Below are 20,720 nucleotides of genomic sequence, written 5' to 3'. Positions count from 1 at the left end.
GTTTTAAAGACTGGGTCTATATTTCCTCTAAATTAAGAAGCATAAAATGTATTCATCCTTGAAATGGGACTGTATTATATTGTATGTCTATCTATCAGTGTATATATACTGGTAAATACAGTATAAATGTAATAGAAATGTTACTTTAAATGGTAAATTTTAATTCTAAAAAATATATGCTTAATCTAGTACTAATTTCTGAGGAAATATAGACACTTATAGTAATAAAATGTGTTGTTAATTCAGTTTGTTGTATTGGATAAAAATGCAGATAAGTACATTTTTACTAATGTAAATCTGTCAGATCTCATGGCTGAAGTTCAGTTCAGAGTCTAAATCTTGAAGATCTGACTTAGACAGCTTCTGTCATGAATCAGCTTTCAAATCTAGAGCCAGCCAGATTGCATTTAAAGATGAATGCCTCTAAATTACATTTTTTAATAAATAAAAAAATGTGTGGAATTTGTATTCCTGTTTGAAATTTTCATATTTTAAGATTGCTTTTTTTTGTAACTTCCATACTGTGAATAAAGTTTCATTACTCATAAAGTACCAAGAGAATAGGAGCAGAGAGAAAAAACATGTTCACAGTATCAGTTACAAAGAGCAGTGAAAAGGCTGATCCTGGTCAAGCCACCACCACCCAAAATTCAACAAAATCAAAACTGTACTTTATAAATTCTGCCTTTTAAGTGCATTCTGATATACAGCATCTTCAAAATGTTGTGTTTTGAGAGCTCTTTTATTGCAAGTCAAACTGAATTGTCATCTTAAACTAAGCTCATAAGTAGGGCTGTATTTTTTTCACGGTAAAAAATTGCTTATTTTACATCATTTCACATTCTGAAAATCGGTAGCCTATTTCACGATGTATGAAAGAAATTGGGAAATCTGTGATAAACGGGGGAAAAATACAGCCTTACTTTTAATGCTTGAAAATGTTTTGACATATTAGAAAAAAAGGTGTCCAGAAATCTAAATTGCAATTTGGCTTCTCAGAAAAAAAAAAAAAAAAATCCAATGTTCTTTAATTTTTATTTTTTTTTAAGCTCTGGGCATCTATACGACATCAAAATATTGTTTAGTGACTGCTGCAGAGTAGTCATAAAGCATATTTATAAAATATTTTGTTTGCCACCTGACCAACACGGTGCAGGTTGATCAGATGACAGTATAAAACTGCCATATTACAGGCTTTGAAATTGCAAAGAATTATATTTATTTGCAATTATTCTGCATTGTTATATCCTTGTTTCTGCACGAAATCAATTGTGTGTTTGTTTTTTTGTGTGTTTTTTTTTTTTTTTTTTAAATAACAATATTGCTAACTTCTATGCAAAAGTCAATTGCATTGTTTCTTCTTGTAACTGCACTATTGAAACATCTTTCTTTCTCTATGTGAAGGCGGAAGACTGCTGTGCTGTGAGTCCTGCCCTGCTTCGTTCCACCCAGAGTGTTTAAGTATAGAGATGCCTGATGGAATCTGGTTCTGTAATGAATGCACAATAGGGAAGAAGCCTCATTACAAGCAGATTGTCTGGGTCAAACTGGGCAACTACAGGTGAGGTACAGCAACTTCACATAAGAAATAACTGTACATAATAAGGCTGTAATTCCTTCAAGGGGGTTTCAGTGATACATCAGTCATAGAATTAACTTTATAGCTTTATATGGACAGTAATGTGTACTGTGTTATAATTGGATGTAAATGATTTCAGCGTTGAGCATTTTCTTGAATGACTTTTTTTTTCCTTCTCATAAATCAAACCACTTTTAAATCTGGACTTCATTTTGGTCTGCTGATTTGCCATTAGGTTTTTACAGCTGTTCTGAGTAGATGTTTGTTTATTAGTTACAGGCACAGTGCTTGAAATATGGGACAAAAAGTAGGGAGGGGGGGCTAAAATGTGAGCCTAACGTGTCTAATCAGTGATTTCCTCTCACATTTCACAAGTATATACAAACTCGCAAAGTAAATCGCAGTATTCCAGGACACACAGGAACGCTATTAATAGAAAATCAACATATTTGTCATGTTTGCTTTATTTTTATTTTTAGGGAACAGTGAGTCAACACATATGTAATGTAATATAGATAGATAGATATAGCTAGCTTTATTAAATTGAAAATAACATATTATACTTTAAACATGTATTTTCATGTTAGGTTGTTAAATAGTACTCTTTTCAGTGTTAATACCATCTTAGGTCTTTCAGGTTGGCAATATTGCAATAAACTGATAAAAATGCATGAATAAAAATCAGCCACCCTCAGTTTGCAAACACAAATAATCAGTGATAGCCAAGTGTCAAAAAGAGAAGCAATTTGACTGAAGATTGAAAGTATAATAACGTTACTTAGAAAGGTGGTTTGAAGTATTACGATTCCTGTATTTTGAATGCATTGCTATTATTTTCTTGTGTAGTTGAATGAATTGTCTACATTTTATCTGGCTAACATAGGACACTTACTTTCATGTTGTTAGAATGATTGAGCTTAATGTTGAAAATTCTCCTGAAAATTCAGCAAGACCTTTATCTCAAATTAGTCTTCATAGTTATTTTCTGACTAATATTGTGTAATATCAACGATGCAAACTTGAATTGGAAACTACTGGACTCGTACTGTATTTATTAAAATGAAGTAAGAATGCCACATGTCGTGTGTGTATAAATATAAAATCATATATAAAAATGGGTGTGTTAATCAAGACACAATTAACTGGTAGCACTACCAAGATAAAATAAAAATCAAAATTAGATTATAAACTAAAAATAAAACATGGTCCAGGAAGTTAAACAGAATATGAATTAATGAACCCATAATCACAATTATTGAACAAAAAATCCATAAAATTGTTTTATTTTATATCAGAATGGAGCTAACACAATGTATTAAGTTATTCCGCTATTACCTTGCTGAGCACACTGCTACCGTTTTTTGTACTTCTAAAGAAACGTGAATACAATAGCAAAGTCGGGACGATTTCACAGTTTTACTGTTTTTGACCGGGACAAATTAGAGACTGACAACTGTGCCATACCCAGTTTTCCTGAGAAGTCTGGTAACTCTGTGTGATTCTGTGAATTCTAACCCTAACAAGTATTATGTGCAAATGAATGATGAAACAAGCATTGGTTTGAATGATATTGATAGTCGCTGTAATTGTTAATTATATATACAAGTACATATTAAGAAAAAAACGTACCAACTTTTTTCGTAGCTGTTTTTATCACCTGATATATAAACATCCACTTCACTACAAGGAGAAAGTAAAACTTCCCGCTCACATGTACAGCCTCTTGCTGCGTGGATCTGCATCTATACTGCGCGCAGCCAAAACAGCAGTTTGAGTGGTAGTGTGTATGCTGCCATGTACACTGCAGAAAGCCCATTTTTATTATAAAGTGAATATTTTAAATATAAAGCATGTGAAGGTAAAGCTAATTCAACTGGTGTTGAGAACTGTCTGGCTTATGTTACCAAAAAATGGCTTTCCCCACAAAATATTAAATCAAGAAATATCCGTCGATAAAAAGTCCTCCCACAGCAAACACATTTCTAGCATACCTGGTGAGAAGTAAGGGGGCCAAAATACGATCCCCACCTCCCCCGGCGCCTTCGAATAAGACCGAATTGAGGGGGCCCATGCAGTCTTTATCTTACAGGGATATGTAACAACTCTAAATAATAGGCCTGTAAACTCCCGTCATTTATGATTAGTAACAAACATTTACATCTGTACAATGTCATAACACTAACATTATTGCACTGCACTGAGTTTGATTCCAATCCACTTTAAATGGCCACATCAAGACAAGGTTTCTTGTGGCCATCTAGTGCCGGCAGCGTTTTAACAAAAAGAAAATTGTGAGTTACTACTTCTGTCAGGAGTCAGTTAGTGCAACTATGTATTGAGCATCTCAGGATTTGAGCTTGCTTCCTTCTAAAGCTTGGACTTATCAATTTGGCTAAAGGAACATAAGAAAGTTTGCAAACGAGAGGAGGCCATTCAGCCCATCTTGCTCGTTTAGTTGTTAGTAGCTTATTGATCCCAGAATCTCATCAAGCAGCTTCTCGAATGTCAGCTTCAACAACATTACTGGTTCCAGACCACTCTGCAAATTTAGATATTTTATTGAACATCATGTAATCAAAGAAACTAAAAAAAAAAAGTCTACCCGAAGCCATAATAGTATTAAAGCATTTCATCTTAGAAGTATATGGGGAAACTTCTTACCAAAGCGGTAAGTAATTCAATATGTTAACGTAATGTTATTCACCAGGTTTCATGCGACTTCATGAAGCAAAATTAGTTCTATAGGGTGATGCAAAACCTGTGGCCATAGCTGTAGCATTGCCTGCTCTCTGAACCATGTGAGATTGTAAGAACATCGAGAAAGGACACTGGCTGTTTTGGGGCTGTAGTAACAAGTGGTAAAAAGAGTGGGGTTTTTTTGTTTTGCACATCACTGGACTTTGTTGTTTTCACCTGCGTCCATCACACACCTGTTTTTGCTGCCTCCCGATTTTAAGGATTGCTTCGGATTCATCATATCCTGATGTAACTATCACTATTATCTGCTGTATTATTGAATTGTGTTTTGTCACACTTGTACTTTGCTTGAACAAAAGTTATTGTATTTCTTGCTCTTATTGTATTACTTGTATTGTAACACTTAATGTATTTGCTTACGATTGTAAGTCGCCCTGGATAAGGGCGTCTGCTAAGAAATAAATAATAATAATCTTCCCTGCCGGTGTAGCGACAATCGTGTAAGAACATCGGGAAAGGACACTGGCTGTTTTTCCTGGGGTGTTTCTGTGTTATGGGTTGTGTTATTTTATTTGTTAGTTAGTTAGTTGTGTATTTTAAATGTTTTATAATTCTTCATTTGCTTTTATATATCTGCTATGTCTTTTCATCTGCCATTTCTGCATCTTTCTTTTTCTACTTTATTTTTCCTTCTAAGAAACCATTTTTAATTTTAGTATTTTATATATTTTGTTTAATTTCTGTAATTCACTTTCGATAAAAGCATCTGCTAAATAATTAAATAATAATTCAATTAAGAGCAGCCCACCCTACATATTAACTGTGTGCATATGTTGTTGTTTCTTAATGTTTTTGTTCAGGTGGTGGCCTGCGGAGATCTGCAATCCCCGATTAGTACCATTTAATATCCAGACTCTGAAGCATGAGATTGGTGACTTTCCTGTGTTCTTCTTTGGATCTCATGATTACTATTGGATTAACCAGGGCAGGGTGTTTCCTTATGTCGAGGGGGACAAGAGCTTTGCTGATGGCCAAATTAGTATTAACAAGACTTTCAAAAAAGGTGAGATTAGACATCTTCCAGTGTAAAGAAAGCATGTGTTTGAGAACATAAAACTTTTTTTTTTTTTTTTGGTTTCTAATGGCATGGTACCTATTTCTGTGTTTTATGCTTTTTTCATTTTAATTTGAATATAGATGCCCATATATAAATAGATATATATTCAACAACATTTTCCTTACATTGTGTATTATGTTTGAACAGCTAAACAAAATATTTTAAAATAGGCAAACCTGAGCATTTTACAATTCCACATATATAAAAAGGGTCAGGGTTTGGTAAAGGAGTCGCTCTTTATCTTGTGTTTTTCAAAGCTTGACCTTTTTCTCCCATCCCCAGCCCTCGAAGAAGCAGCTAAGAGATTCCAGGAGTTAAAGGCACAAAGAGAAAGCAAGGAAGCGCTGGAGATGGAGAGAAACTCTAGGAAGCCTCCGCCATACAAGGTCATCAAGGTTAGTGCTGACAAACTGAGTAGCGATTGCGCAGAGATTGTGCAGGAGGTGAGGGTGCAAGATATCTCCATATATGTGATCCCTGGTACCAAGGAGGAGTAAATTTAATATTTGTCATTTGGCATTCCGCCGAAACTGCTCCTTACTGCATAGATAATACAACATTGCCTCATGATACTTATTTCCTAAATATTCACTGAGTTGTATCGGGGTGCTCTAACATCTGTGTCCGTGTGTCCTTTCTTAGTCCAACAAGCCGTTTGGGAAGGTTCAGATCTACATGGCTGACCTGTCTGAGATCCCAAGGTGTAACTGCAAACCCACAGATGAGAACCCGTGCGGGCTTGACTCGCAGTGTCTGAACAGAATGCTGCAGTACGAGTGCCACCCGCAGGTGTGCCCCGCCGCAGAGCTGTGCCAGAACCAGCGCTTCAGCCAGCGCCTCTACCCAGAGACCGAGGTCATCAAGACTGAGGGCCGGGGCTGGGGGCTCAAAGCCAGAACTGAACTCAAAAAGGTAACTGAAAGATTGACCGACGATGGCCGTATGTGGGCTTTAGTCTGTTTTTGTTGCATTTGAGAGTTGCTGTTTAGTTTTATTTTATTTTAGGGTTAAAGAAAATCTTTGTTTCCTCCTTTTTTTTTTAATTGGTATTTCAAAAACAATGCTATAAATTGCTGGTACCTGTTCTGTAGGTTCACGTGGTCTTATTGATTAGACCACTGGAGTTAATTAAAAAAAAAAAAACTAATGAAGTGAAATGATATATAAAATACACAAAGGACCAAACAGAAGGGGGGGGTCCAACGATTTTAATATTAGTTGCCAATATGAGGATTTTAAAACCTTAATTATCACCTATTTTAAGCATGAGTCTGTGATTGCATACAAGTATTAATTGGCCAGACAAACTTTTTTATTGTGTGTCTGTTTTTAATAGTAGCAAATGATGGTGGTGCCATTCTGCTCCCTTCCTTCTCAAAATACTGTTTTCTGTTGTTTTTTCCCCTCCCAGGGTGAGTTTGTGTGTGAGTATGTTGGTGAGCTGATTGATTCAGAGGAATGCAGGCAGCGTATCAAACACGCTCACGAGAACCACGCTACCAACTTCTACATGCTGACACTTACCAAGGTATGGATTGGGTTGTTTTCATCTGTACTAAATCCTGTCACTGTTTTAATAATGCAATCAAACCGGCTTATCAGAACCGCCGAAGAACTAAATTATTGTTAGACTGGGTGCTGCGTTTTGGTGGTTTAACAACATAAGAGATCTATAGAGATGCAACGATATTTAGTTTATTTGTTTATTTATTTAGTTTCATGCTTCTGAATAATAGTGTTGCCAATGCATCAATTTATGGTTGATTATTACCTGTCTGATATCGATTTAAATGTACCTCCTATCTAATACTGGAATTCATCTGGGAGGGGAAGTGGTACTTTTTATATGTTTTGATTATTTTATATGTAACAAATAATTCAGTGCAGGGAAATGCCTTTAGTGTGGGTATTGTTTTTTATAATCATAATAACATCTTCCATTCTCCATATCTTTTGCTATAAATCAGCTTTTTATGTTGCATAATATGTTAGCAATAAGGTATGTGCGATTGATTGATTGTCTGTGTTTAGGATCGTGTTATTGATGCTGGGCCCAAAGGAAACTACTCTCGTTTTATGAACCACAGCTGTAACCCGAACTGTGAGACGCAGAAATGGACAGTAAACGGGGATGTTAGAGTGGGACTTTTTGCTCTTTGTGACATTGATCCTGGTAAGGAATTGGATCCACTTGTAATTAGTAGTACTTAGGATCAATTGCTTTACCCTAGCACCTTCCACAAGAACATTGTCTTATCAACCCCCAGTCCCATTGGTCTGGCAATCATCTCCAAAAATGGTGTCTGCAGCCCTAGACCCCACATAAGGCTGGGTGGTCTTGCTAATTACTGTGGAAAAAAATATGCAAAATGCATTTACATGAGAAACCTCTTTCATAGTCCAGTGGCTGATGCAAAGTCCTGAGTTTTTACACCGCTAGATATCACTGTTTGTGTGCTGAAATACACATGCTATAGGACCAAGATTGACATTTCTATGTGTGTATATATATGTTTTTTAGACACAGAGTTAACATTCAATTACAACTTGGACTGTTTGGGGAACGGAAGGACTACATGCCACTGTGGTTCTGATAATTGCAGTGGATTTTTGGGTGTGCGACCTAAGGTAAGCCAACGGATTTGCATGGACTAGCCAGTATGAATTTGCACATGCAACGTCTCACTTACAACAGGGTATACATAATTCAGCATTCACACAGTGACCTAATAATGGGGGTCTGTTTTAATTATCTAAATACCACTGCTGTTTTTAAATCTATATTAATCCCGGTGCTTTGTGTGTGTGTTTGTGTCTATACTTATAATATATAGTAAGTAGGGTTGGCCGTTATACCGGTATCATCGTGGATACCGGTATTTTTTAATGACGATAAGAATATTGGGAGGGGGGGGGGGGGGGGTATATTGTTTTTTTGTTTTTTTTTGAGGCAGTGCACACCAGGCCCCGACGGAGTGTAGACAGCAGGTGAAGCGAACGCACAAAATGTATATTCTGTAGATAGGTTTCAATTTCTTCCCCTGCTCAGTTCCTGTCCCGTGTGCATTGGACTGATTCATTTGAACTTCATAGGGAGGTGTTCTCAAAGATTTGTATTATTTTACTACATTAAATTATTTTGAATTACAGAACTAATAACTTAATACAACATGCACTCGTTTAATCAATCAGGTCGCGTTACACTTTTAAAAGGATTGGTTTAAACTACGTTTGAACCTTCCACAATATGTATACACTTAGGGAGTTTGTAACTAAATGCGTGGGTGGTCTAGACCAGACTTCAATGTTTTGTACACAGGCTTCATACCTTGCTATCGGTTGGCCTTATTTTATTTATTTATATTCACAACGTACCTGTCTTGGAGTAAATTTATTTACTTTTGATATTGATTATAAAACTATTTACATACTCAACGTTTCTGTGGTTTTATATTAATTAACATACCCGTCTGTTCATGGCAAAACTCTTAAAGGAAAGCATTTTATGTTTAGAAAACTATTTAAACATGCATAATTAGGAGAGTTTGGGATCGTATTATATAAAAGCAATTTTTTAAAAGTGTTTCTACTTTAAGAATCTCGTTTTGCATCAGCCTATTATATATTTAAAAAAATAACTCTATACAGTAAAGAGAGGTACAGTTTTGCATAATTCGCAAAAAAAAAAAAAAAAAAAAAATTGGCTAATGACTTAACCATTACAATCCCTTACAAAAGGGGGCAGTAGTTTTGGCTTTAGTAGAAATGAAAAGCTCCATAATAGGGCTGCCTCAGGGCTTGATAATTGAAGATACAGTAATTATTTAATTACCTGAGTTAGATGCAATTGGGAAAGAGGCCAAGGTATTTAATAAATAAAAAAACATTCACCCCCCTTGGACTTTTCCACATTTTGTAGTGTTACAACCTGGAATTAAAATGGATTTAATTGGGATTTTTACAATTTGATTTACACAACATACTTAACACTTTGAAGGTGCAAAATATTTTTTATTGTGACACAAAAGTTAATTAAACAAAAAAAAAGACATTTGTTGGTTGCATAAGTATTCACCCCCCTGAGTCAATACTTGGTAGAAGCACCTTTGGCAGCAATTACAGCTGTGAGTCTTTTTGGGTAAGTCTCTACCAGCTTTGCACATCTGGATCCTGCAATTTTTGCCCATTCTTCTTGGCAAAATTGCTCAAGCTCTGTCAAGTTGGATGGGGACCGTTGGTGAACAGCAATTTTCAAGTCTTGCCACAGATTCTCAATTGGATTGAGGTCTGGGCTTTGACTGGGCCATTCTAAGACATTCAGGTTCTTGTTTTTAAACCACTCCAGTATAGCTTTGGCTGTGTGTTTAGGGTCATTGTCCTGCTGGAAGGTGAACCTCCGCCCCAGTCCCAGGTCTCTTGCAGACTGAAACAGGTTTTCCTCTAGAATTTCCCTGTATTTGGCTCCATCCATCTTGCCCTCAATCCTGACCAGTTTCCCAGTCCCTGCCGATGAAAAGCATCCCCATAACATGATGCTGCCACCACCATGCTTCACCGTGGGGATGGTGTTCTCAGGGTGATGAGCAGTGTTGGCTTTGTGCCACACATAGCGTTTTGTGCTAAGGCCAAAAAGTTCAATTTTGGTCTCATCAGACCAGAGAACCTTTTTCCACATGTTTGCTGTGTCTCCCACATGCCTTTTGGCAAAATCCAAACGGGATTTGATATGGTTTTTTTCAGTAATGGCTTTCTTCTCTCCACTCTTCCATAATGCCCAGCTTTGTGGAGCGTCCGGGTTATAGTTGTCCCATGGACGGTTTCTCCCATCTCAGCTGTGGATCTCTACAGCTCCTTCAGAGTTACCATTGGCCTCTTGGTTGCTTCTCTGACTAATGCCCTCCTTACCTGGTCACTGAGTTCTGGTGGACGGCCTTCTCTAGGCATAGTCGCGGTTGTGCCATATTCTTTCCATTTTTTAATAATGGATTTAACGATGCTCCGGGGGATGTTCAAAGTTTGGGATATTTTTTTATAACCCAACCCTGATTGGTGCTTCTCCAGAACTTTATCCTGGACTTGTTTTGATAACTCCTTGGTCTTCATGATGCTGTTTGTTTAGATATGCTCTCTAACAAACTCTAGGGCCTTCCAGAAACAGGTGTATTTAATCTGAGATCATGTGACACTTTAATTGCACACAGGTGTCCTCCGTTCAACTAATTATGTGACTTCTGAAGGCAATTGGTTGCACCAGAGCTTATTTAGGGGTGTCACAGCAAGGGGGGTGAATACTTATGCAATCAAGACTTTTCAGTTTTTTATTTGTAAGTAATTTTGAAAAATATGTAGATTTTTTTTCCCACTTCGACATTATGGACTCTTTTGTGTAGATCAGTGACAAAAAATCCTAATTAAATCCATTTTAATTCCAGGTTGTAAAACTACAAAATGTGGAAAAGTCCAAGGGGGGTGAATACTTATGCAAGGCACTGTATATACTTTAAGGGTGATTTTTTTGTGAACCCTTTATTGCAAAAAACAATAAAAATGTGATCAAGATTTCCAGCGTGTTAACAATATCGATTGCTTTTTAAATACTTTTAAGATTGACTTTTGTCTTTATTGTCACCGTTTTTTCTTTAGGTCTCTAATAGTGAGTTGTTTTTTTTTGGTTTATCAGAGTGCAGTTGTGATTGAAAAAGAGGAGAAAGCGAAGAACGCCAAACTGAAAGCAAAGAAGCGTAAAATCAAGCCTGATACCAAGCAGACGCACGAGTATTTCTGTTTCCGCTGTGGGGATGGAGGGGAGCTGGTGATGTGTGACAAGAAGGACTGCTCGAAAGCTTACCACCTCCTATGCCTTAACCTGACCAAGCCTCCATATGGTATGTTACCCAATCCACTGTGTTATTTACTCAATGCTTGGGGCATAAAGATCCTCTGAAATCAATATTCTGCGTGGTCCCATAAGTCAGGACTCTCCTATCATATGTTGTGCTGATTAGGATGTTCTGTTAAATCGGACGTCCGCACCCTGTTAACTGTCAGCATCACACATCAAAATGATCAGAATTCCTTTCTCTGCTTGTATTTCACAGCTGAAAGAAATGGTCAATCAATATTGATGCATCTGATTCTTGACTTATGGCTCACCCTGTATATGCCCTTCGGTCACACATTTTTTTATTTAATATTTTTAAGGCGTTTTAAAATCATGTGTGTGAACTGTATGGAGTTTGAGAAGCTGCCCTGCCATAACTTTGAGAAAAAAAAAACATATCCATAAAATAGATACGTAGATAGGAACTTAACATGGTACATTTGTTCACACAGTGATTTGAAGGGGATGTATATTTTTTAAATCCACAAATGTAGATTACATATATTTTACTGAGTGTCATTTGCATAAATCAGAAAACCAGGCACCTGACTAGTCTGCAGGTGATAAAGGGCTCTATGGGATTAAGAGCTGAGGGGACAAATATGTTCCCTGTAACAGCACAAAAATGAGCAGCTGGATGTCTGATGTAGTAGACAAACATTTTGACTAGAGCCTTCATAATTATTATTATAATTATTATTTATTTAGCAGATGCCTTTATCCAAGGCGACTTACAGAGACTGGGGTGTGTGAACTATGCATCAGCTGCAGAGTCACTTACAATTATGTCTCACCCGAAAGACGGAGCACAAGGAGGTTAAGTGACTTGCTCAGGGTCACACAATGAGTCAGTGGCTGAGGTGGGATTTGAACCGGGGACCTCCTGATTACAAGCCCTTTTCTTTAACCACTGGACCACACAGCCTCCATAAACTTACAGTTCCTTAAGTTTAGCCTGATATTTGATTTGTTTTGACATTATGGATGAGTGATTGTGGAATACTGAGTTGCTACATAAATGTAAGTTATTTTGTTTAATTTTGTCAGACGGGGGGGGGGCTCCAGAGTGGCGCATCCAGTAAAAGCATTTGCGTAGTGTGCCAGATGCGCCCTATAGTCTGGACGTCGCGAGTTCGAGTCCAGGTTATTCCTTTGCCAATTGAGGATGGGAGCTCCCAGGGGGCGGCGCTCAATTGGCCGAGCGTCGCCCGGGGGGAGGGAGGGTTAGGTCAGCCAAGGTGTTCTCGGCTCACCCACGCACCAGCGACCCCTGTAGTCTGGCCGGGTGCCTGCGGGCTTGCCTGTAAGCTGCCCGAGAGGTGCGTTGTCCTCCGACGCTGTAGCTCTTGGGTGGCTGCATGGGGAGTCCGCAGTGTGTAAAAAAGCGGTCGGCTGACGGCACACACTTCGGAGGACAGTGTGTGTTCGTCTTTGCCCTCCCGAGTCAGCGCAGGGGTGGTAGCGGTGAGCTGAGCATAATAAAATAATTGGCCATTCCAAATTGGGAGAAAAATAATAAAAATAATTGGCAACGACTAAATTTATTAAAAAAAAAAAAAAAAAATTCAAAAAATTCAAAAGTTCAGACGGAACATGATGCTGATCATATTATTTTGTGTATGTTGTTCATTATTCTTACTATAAAAGGGCTACCATAAGGTGAACCCTCTAATATCCATTTCTTTCCGTTTCATGAAGGGAGGTGGGAATGCCCGTGGCATCACTGCAGTGTGTGTGAGAGCCCCTCCGCTTCCTTCTGCCAGTTCTGCCCCAGCTCATTCTGCAAGGATCATGAAAGAGGATCTCTGGTGGCGTCTTCCCTCGACGGCCATCTCTGCTGCTCCAACCACAACCCCAAGAGCCCTCTGGCTCCTGAGTCCTTCAGCAAGATCAAAATCAAACTGGAGCCCCAGGAGCCAAGTGAAGAAATGGGGGGGAATAGTCTTTAAAAATGGAAATAACAAACCAACTAAACTGTTCCTAATATTTAAAGCATAAGTAATGAAAATAGGCAGGGTTTCTTTTAATTATTTTTTATTTTTTTTTGGTTCAGGCAACCATAGCAAGTCAATTTTAAAGAAGTGTTTGCTGACATTGCTGTTCATTCATTCCAGTTTACAGCGGGCATTGAAGCGGATTGTGGAGAGGTCAGCCTGTGACACAACTTCCATGGATGGATGGAGAAGGCAAGGCAAATTCATTGTGATGTACTTTTTACAGAGCAGAACCAAATGTAGCTGTATTGGTTATTTGGCACTTTTTAAAACAGAAGACTTTAATTCTTGATGGAGTTTTGACGGGTCTCTGCCTAGCTGTTATTGTTTACCTACTGTGAGCTGTGGTTGCCTGGAGGACTCTTAATTCTGCCAATTTGTTATTTAAAAAATTTAAAAAAGCCTTGCATTCAATGCTGGGCCATTAAACTGAGCAGAAATCTGCCAGTTAGTAGGTCACTCCAAAAAAACATTACATCTGTTTTTATGTACTGTACCGCTCAAGACTTTATTTTTGTGCAATTAACATACATACACTACATTTCAGAAGCAGATCTAATTTGCTGTGTCAATTGCCATTACTTTTATTTTGTTATTGTACTCATCTGTTTTTCTATAAGGAATTGAAAGCCATTCTGGCCTGGTTTTTAGATACACAGAGGAGGGTTCATTTTAAAGTGACCAAGTGCTGCATTCCTCAATCATGTTGGCAGCACCAAGTCAGTATTATAATGCATTTTACACACTGATGTTGCACATCTGACCTTAAAGTATTGACTGTACACAATTACCACACACGGATACATTAAGGTTCTAACATTGTTGCACAGACCATTTTAAACTGGTACATATTTAAGTTTTATCATAATGGTGCCCTCTGGAGTCACATTTTCAAACCTTTTTCATGCATGGTTTTTAAACATCATTTTATTTAAGCTGGTTTTCCAGTCCTTTTATACACCACTTGTATAACACTAATTTAAAGAAATTGCATCATGTATACTTGTAGATGACTCCTAGGGACTTTTTTTTAAAAGCTTTGGGACTTGTTTTGAAGAGAGTATATCTGTAAATATTTAAAGAATGTATTCCATTATTTAAAATGAAAAAAAAAAAAAAAAAAAAAAAAAACTTCTGTCATATTGAGCACAGAAAGACTGAATTACATATCTCATTATAGTGTTTCCCTTCTTGATTTTTTCGTACCCCTAAAGGTTACCGTATTCTGAAACTCTACATTGAAGTGATCTTTAAAACCACTTAAACAAATATGGAAGGAGCCTTTTGCTTTAGTTTCATATATAGAGCAAATTTCTTATTCCAATCAGCAGAAGGAGCATTATGTCAAACCTGTTTTTAAGCATTTCATTTGTTTGGTTTCCTTGATGTAAAATTGTTTTAACGATAAAGCAAAAACTTTTTATTTCCAGTACAGTGTGTGTATTGAAAATAAATGGAATTACTGCAGACCTTGACTGACTGATTGAACTTATATTTAAAAAAAAAAGATAATTTGGGACTGTATACAATATTAGAATTGTTTACAGTTTTTTATTTTTTACTTTTTTTTTTTTACAAAACTAGACAGAAAAAAGCAGCATTTTTCTCTTCAAGTGGGTAAAGTGGTCTGTGATTTTATTGCTTTAGTGGCTGTGCTAATGTATACCTTAAACTGTCATCAGGCAAGACTGCGCTAACAATGTTTTAACCCTACATTACAATCCATGTGTGTTTGTTTTTTGTAATACTCTAATGCAGTGGTTCCCACACCAGTCCTGGGGACCCACTTTGTCTGCTGGTTTTCATTCCAACTGAGCTCTCAGTTACTTAACTAGACCCTTAATTGAACTGATCATTTGCTGAAGTAATTGTTTTCAGCTCTTAACAGATGCATATTTCAAGTTAATATATTATAAGTTAACTAGAACTCCGCAACTGTTTAAGAGCTGACAACAATTAAAAAAAGGTATAATTAAGCAAATTATCAGTTCAATTAAGAGTCTCGGTTGGAATGAAAACCAGAAGACACACGGGGTCCCGGGATCGGGTTTGAGAACCACTGCGCTAATGGTACTTGTCTTGCAGTGTTATACTCAGTGTAACTAGGTATATTGAGTTTTTGTATAGCTTAATAAAAAGGTTTTTGAAGGGTTAGGGGCAATAGGAGAAACAGCTGCTCCCAAAAGATTTGGGGCTGTTTTCTTTCGAACTACAGACACTGGGCAACCCAATGGCTGCACCACTGGTACAAAAACAGTCACTTTATGTTTGTTTTTTAAACAAAAAAACCTCTGCCTTCATTTATTTCAGGTGGTCCATAGTGTTTACTTGAATTTGATTTGTTATTGCCTTATTTTACCTTCATTTTATTTATGCAGCAAAAATAATTGTATTGTTTTTGTATTGGTGTAATTTTAGGGGACAAAGTCAGGATTTTTTTTTTTTAATCAGCTTTTGTGGTTTTCTTTTTTCAGTGATTTCAAAAAGAGGTAACATTTTAGTATATATTGTATTCCATGCCAGATATTTCTAAGGCAGCAATAAGAGATGGCTTTGTTTTCTGTCTTTAGGTTCTATCTATTTATAATTCATTTTGCAAATGCCTTGAGTGTTTGTTACACTTTTTAAAACCAATACTGTGTGTAAATCAAGGAAAGATAAAATTGACTAGAATTATACTTGAAGGTTTGTTAGTTCAGTTACACCTTGTCATAGAGAAGCAACCAGTATAAATACAGGTAGTGGACAAAGAAATGGAAACACCAATTTAAAGTCACTTAATAGGGCTTTGGGCCACTATGGTATCCCGCTCTGAAGTTCTCGGCGTACCATTTTTAATGAAACTGGGTGCTCTCGCCCCAGGTTGAAATTTGCAGTCAATTGATCTGCAGTTGCTCTCCTGTTTTGCCTTGCACTTTGAATTAATGCACGGACATCACAATCCTGGAGTATGCGCTTCTGCCCACTGTTACACTTTGCTGATGATGTCTTTCCCTGCTGTTCCATGCCGACATCACCTTAGACACCGTTGCTCATGAAACATCAGCAAGTTGAGCTGTCTTGGTCACTGAAGCTCCTGCTAAATGCGCCCCAACAATCGCCCCTCTTTCAAAGTCCCTAAGGTCTCCTCTTGCAGACATGCTAGCCATAATTAAAGGCAACCAGGCCTGTATAGCATTTTTATACATGACCTTAAACATGCTGGGGTTATTTGCTTAATTAACACATGAGCCCTTGGAAGCCCTTGCTTTCAGTATACTTTGTTGTCCCTCATTTACCCAGGTGTTCCCATTTTTTTTGTCCACTACCTGTATATACATGCTTAAATAATAATATTGGTCTGCACTTTATGCATTAGATTTTTTTTTTGGTTTGTTTTGTTCTTGGCATTTTTAAAGTTTATTTTTACTTGTTTCCAAGATCACAACTTTTCAGGGATTCAGCTAACACTAGCCAACATTTAACAATTCAGTTTTATTGCAAATGGTTCTTGGCAATATTGTTACACAGAACCATTAACCATCCAACACAAAAAACACTACATGATATTCAGATGCATATATGCCACAGATTCTATCCTGGTTTCTACAGTATAGCAGATTCTTTTTAAGTTACTGTACATTCACTAAGCTGAAGCTACCATTTTGTTCTGCAACTTTTTGGCAGTGCAGAGCCTCAGAAGGGGGAGTGGCATGCATTTTTATGAAATACAAATACATTCCTGGAATGTTAGGAATACAGAGAACACTTTAGCAATTTGAATTTACCGATTTTAACACTTGAGTCCTTGAAATTATTTGCTCAGTAGTGGGTTTTCAGCTGGACTATAAAGTTTAAATATTTGTGTTCCTAAATAAACTGTGGTTCTTAAGCCTTATCCTGCCTAAAATGATCTGCTACAACCCCTGAAGCATTCAGATTCACCCAAATGTACTTTCATCTTTTAATTTCATGTTTTTTTCATGACTGTAGAGCTTACTTCAAAAAATGTATTACTTTTCTTCTGAGCTGCACGGTGCTGTTCATACAGAAGATTACTTATCATTAATGTTAGAGTAAGTAGCGGGGTTCCAAAAAATAGTTGCACGTCCCCACATGTTGCTACAACTGTTTAAATAATGTACCTGTCATTTTTTTTCATTGTTAACATCCTGACAACTTTTTACACTTCTACCTTTTAAAGTCTGTTTCAAAGCTCTTCTCAAAATGGCTGCTCCAGTGGGTTTGAGATCTGTCCTCTAAATCACTGTTGCGTACCACATGGATCGTTCTTGCTCTTTGACAATGTGGGCAGTAATCTTTACGCTATCAATGCACTAAAGTGGCCATTTTGAAAAAGACTTTAAAGTCATAAGTGTAAAAAGTTGTCTGAATGTTAACAATGAAAATAAAAATGACAGGTACGTTATTTAAACAGTTTTAGCAACATGTCTGGATGTGTAACGCTATATTTTTCGGAACCCCGCTACTTGCTCCTTAATGCCAATTGTACAATTCCAAACTTTAAAACAAACACTCCTACTGTTTCTACAGTTCCACAGCCATATTTTGAATATTTTAATTTTTTTTTTTCACATTCAGTCCTGCAGTGAAATTGTAGCTGCCCTTTCTGCAGCTTTTAATGCACTTAAGGATACCCCCTTTACTGATCAAGGTCACAGATGCTAAAGTAATTTGATCTGTAATGCTTCCCCAAAAGTGTATAGAAGCATTCATATTGTTACTACACAAAGTGTCTAATATTTTATCTTATCATATTGCTCAGTGTTCAGTAGATCCCAGATTATAAATATGTATACAAAAAAAATAATACAGATCAAATATTTACTGATTTACACAATTCATTGCCTTTTTTAAAAGGTGCAATTTCTGAAGTTAAAAAAAATATGTAACCTTTTTTTGCCCTTTTTTTTAAAACCGTTTTTAAAGGTAGCATTTACAAAATCTCACAGGTAGATTCTCATTTTTTATGTGATCTTTATCTTAAAATAAAACTAATAACTGTTGGTTTTGTGAAATGTTGATTGTAATTGTGGACTTTCCATATGACCATCAATATAAAGTATACATTGAAAACATTTGAAACACACGAAGGCTTGGCTAAAACGAAAACCCTTTTCAACACACTGCATAGTGTTGCTTCCCTTGATGTTTTTCTGCTGGGGGTTATTACTGTATTAATTGATGTTGCTGTTTTAGAATTTAACAATCACCAATTCTTTTGTTTCTGTTTTGTTGTTTGGCCTATGTGCATAGTGTAAAAGAATGATGCTTGTCAAACCTTGTACATAGTTAGCAAATCCAGATTGTCACTAGTTGTAGTGTATTTAGAATGCCTGTAATATTTAGCTTCTTCTGAATGTGTGTGACTGTAGGAACGTATACTTTTTTTGTACATTATATTGACTGATGTCCTTTTTTTATTTGAAATATTTTTGAATTCAGATGTGTTTTGCTTCTGCCAGAATTCATTCTGAAGGGTTTTTAATGACATTCCACAGATTTATCAGTTTCAGACTTGCTTAAGGTTTGACTTCAATAAACTGTTCTGAATGTTCAAGTCTCACATGCTTCTCCCTTTGTGCTCGTTGCTACTTTAGAGATTTATTTTCACTTTCGTCATCTTTGCTAAATCACGCTACACCCTGTCAGGATAAGCCACAGCTGAATTTCCAGAGCATTTTACAGCGCTGAGGATTCATCCTGCATTGCATCAACCACCTAAAAATAAGTGGGTGATGCAATCCAGAGATTTTTTTTTTTTTTTTTTTCCCCCAGTTCTATAAAATGCTAACAAATGAAAATCCAGCTTTCACTTATCCTGGTGGGGTATATGTTGATAACCCCTATCATGTCATTATCACAAGTTAAAAACATTGTTTTAAAGGCTTTATTTCATTTTGTAGCCCCATTTATCCTGCCACAACAGTAAGATTTTCCTGATATTCACTGCCTGTGTTACAAGTAGTAGGGCCACACAGGGTTTCCATCACAAAGTGTAAGGCTCAGGAACAACTAGAGTCAATGTGATGAAGTCTGGAAAACAAAATGATCTTCCCACAACATGAACTACAAAGCTAAGCCATTTTCATTCTGTGTAACCATGACTGGAAAGGCAGACGTGCTTGTGGGTATGGGAAGAATTGTGAGATTTGATATAATATTTCACATTGAGTGCAATCTTTGATGCACACGAAATGAACTAGAAGCTTGAAGGTAATGTCCTTACACACAGCATTACTTCTATTCATTGACCACACAATAACTGATACCAGTGCTTGAAGCTTGCACAATAAGTCTCCAGGCAAGTGCTATTAACTGATCACAGCGTGATTAAATCAATCCTGAGTTTGTGGGTTTACGAATAGGAGTTAATGTAAGGAAGGGACAATTTATTTAACATCAAATTCCTGGTTCCTGATCATTTAAATAATAACTTAATTGAAAATAGTTGAGAAACCGAGGACTGGGTGTAGGGCCAGTTTGATTTTCAAACCATTTCATGCATTAGAATTGATGCAATTGCAATACCGCTTTGCCTTTAGCTCCTTACTATCAAAAACTAGCATAGGTTGTTTTTTTTGTTTTTGTTTTTTTTTAAGTGTAGTGAATGGGATGATAAACACATGTATACATCTCTGGTTAATTCCTGGGCAGGGGGCGGGGCGGTCGTGGGGGGGGGGGGGGGTATTGCTTTAGTATTAAACTCCAGTCTGTAAAATGGCAAATAATGCCAAAAACAACTTGTGTTCTTATTCTTCTGTCTTACTGACTAGCCTCCAATCTGTGATATGACCCAGCAATATTAGATACTATACCCTAATTATAGAGCCTATATTAATAATACATCCCAATAATTAGCCAGTAAGAGCTATGTTGGTGTGGGATACACTACAAGGTGTTTTAGGAGATTGTGGCCCATTCCGCCATGCACGGTACGGGACATGGTTTTTTATTCCAGTTAGCTGGTCAGTGTTACTCGGAGCCCAATGCAATGCTAATATGATCCCCCACATCACTTCACCACAGTCAGCACCGAGAAGCATTTTTCTTATACTCTAAATAGTTATAATTACTGGAGCACTACATTTATTACTCGAGTAAATGTCAATAATATATCTTGATGAATGCAAGTTCGATATATTGTAGCGACCCGGTCAGTTCAGATCGGCAAAACCTTTTTTTGTCTCGTTTGTTTTGTCTTGTTTCGTCTGGTCCTGTGCCTTTACGTGATCTGTATGGTTCCAGGGATGAACCGTGCCGCTAGTTTCGGTAGTGTGTGTGGATGTGTGCGGACCATGTCTGGTTCCCAAACCGGGCCTGGGGACCCACTGGGTCTGCTGGTTTTCACTCCAACTGAGCTCTCAATTACTTAATCAGACCCTTAATTGAATTGACAATTTTCTGAATTAGACATTTTTTTTTCAGCTCTTAACAGCTGCATATTTCAAG

General features: G+C 37.1%; 1 protein-coding gene across 7 annotated transcripts in view; it reads left to right on the top strand.

Annotated features, from left to right (window-relative positions):
• Nucleotides 1-18,834, top strand: part of LOC117397959 (histone-lysine N-methyltransferase NSD3) — a 42,532-nt gene extending 23,698 nt beyond the window's left edge. For all 7 annotated transcript variants that reach the window (XM_059008745.1, XM_059008741.1, XM_059008742.1 and 4 more), the window contains 9 exons: nt 1,405-1,561; nt 5,137-5,339; nt 5,676-5,788; nt 6,036-6,305; nt 6,805-6,921; nt 7,425-7,566; nt 7,915-8,021; nt 11,074-11,278; nt 12,973-18,834. In XM_059008745.1, the coding sequence (XP_058864728.1) occupies nt 1,405-1,561; nt 5,137-5,339; nt 5,676-5,788; nt 6,036-6,305; nt 6,805-6,921; nt 7,425-7,566; nt 7,915-8,021; nt 11,074-11,278; nt 12,973-13,223 (1,565 nt within the window). In that variant the 3' untranslated portion in view covers nt 13,224-18,834. The remainder of the gene's footprint in view (nt 1-1,404; nt 1,562-5,136; nt 5,340-5,675; nt 5,789-6,035; nt 6,306-6,804; nt 6,922-7,424; nt 7,567-7,914; nt 8,022-11,073; nt 11,279-12,972) is intronic.
• Nucleotides 18,835-20,720: the final 1,886 nt, after the last annotated feature.

This window comes from Acipenser ruthenus, chromosome 37, assembly GCF_902713425.1.
Source record: "Acipenser ruthenus chromosome 37, fAciRut3.2 maternal haplotype, whole genome shotgun sequence".
In the NCBI taxonomy this organism is placed as follows: domain Eukaryota; kingdom Metazoa; phylum Chordata; class Actinopteri; order Acipenseriformes; family Acipenseridae; genus Acipenser; species Acipenser ruthenus.
The sequence above is the reverse complement of the archived record's forward strand: the minus strand, read 5'-3'. Positions and strand labels throughout refer to the sequence as shown.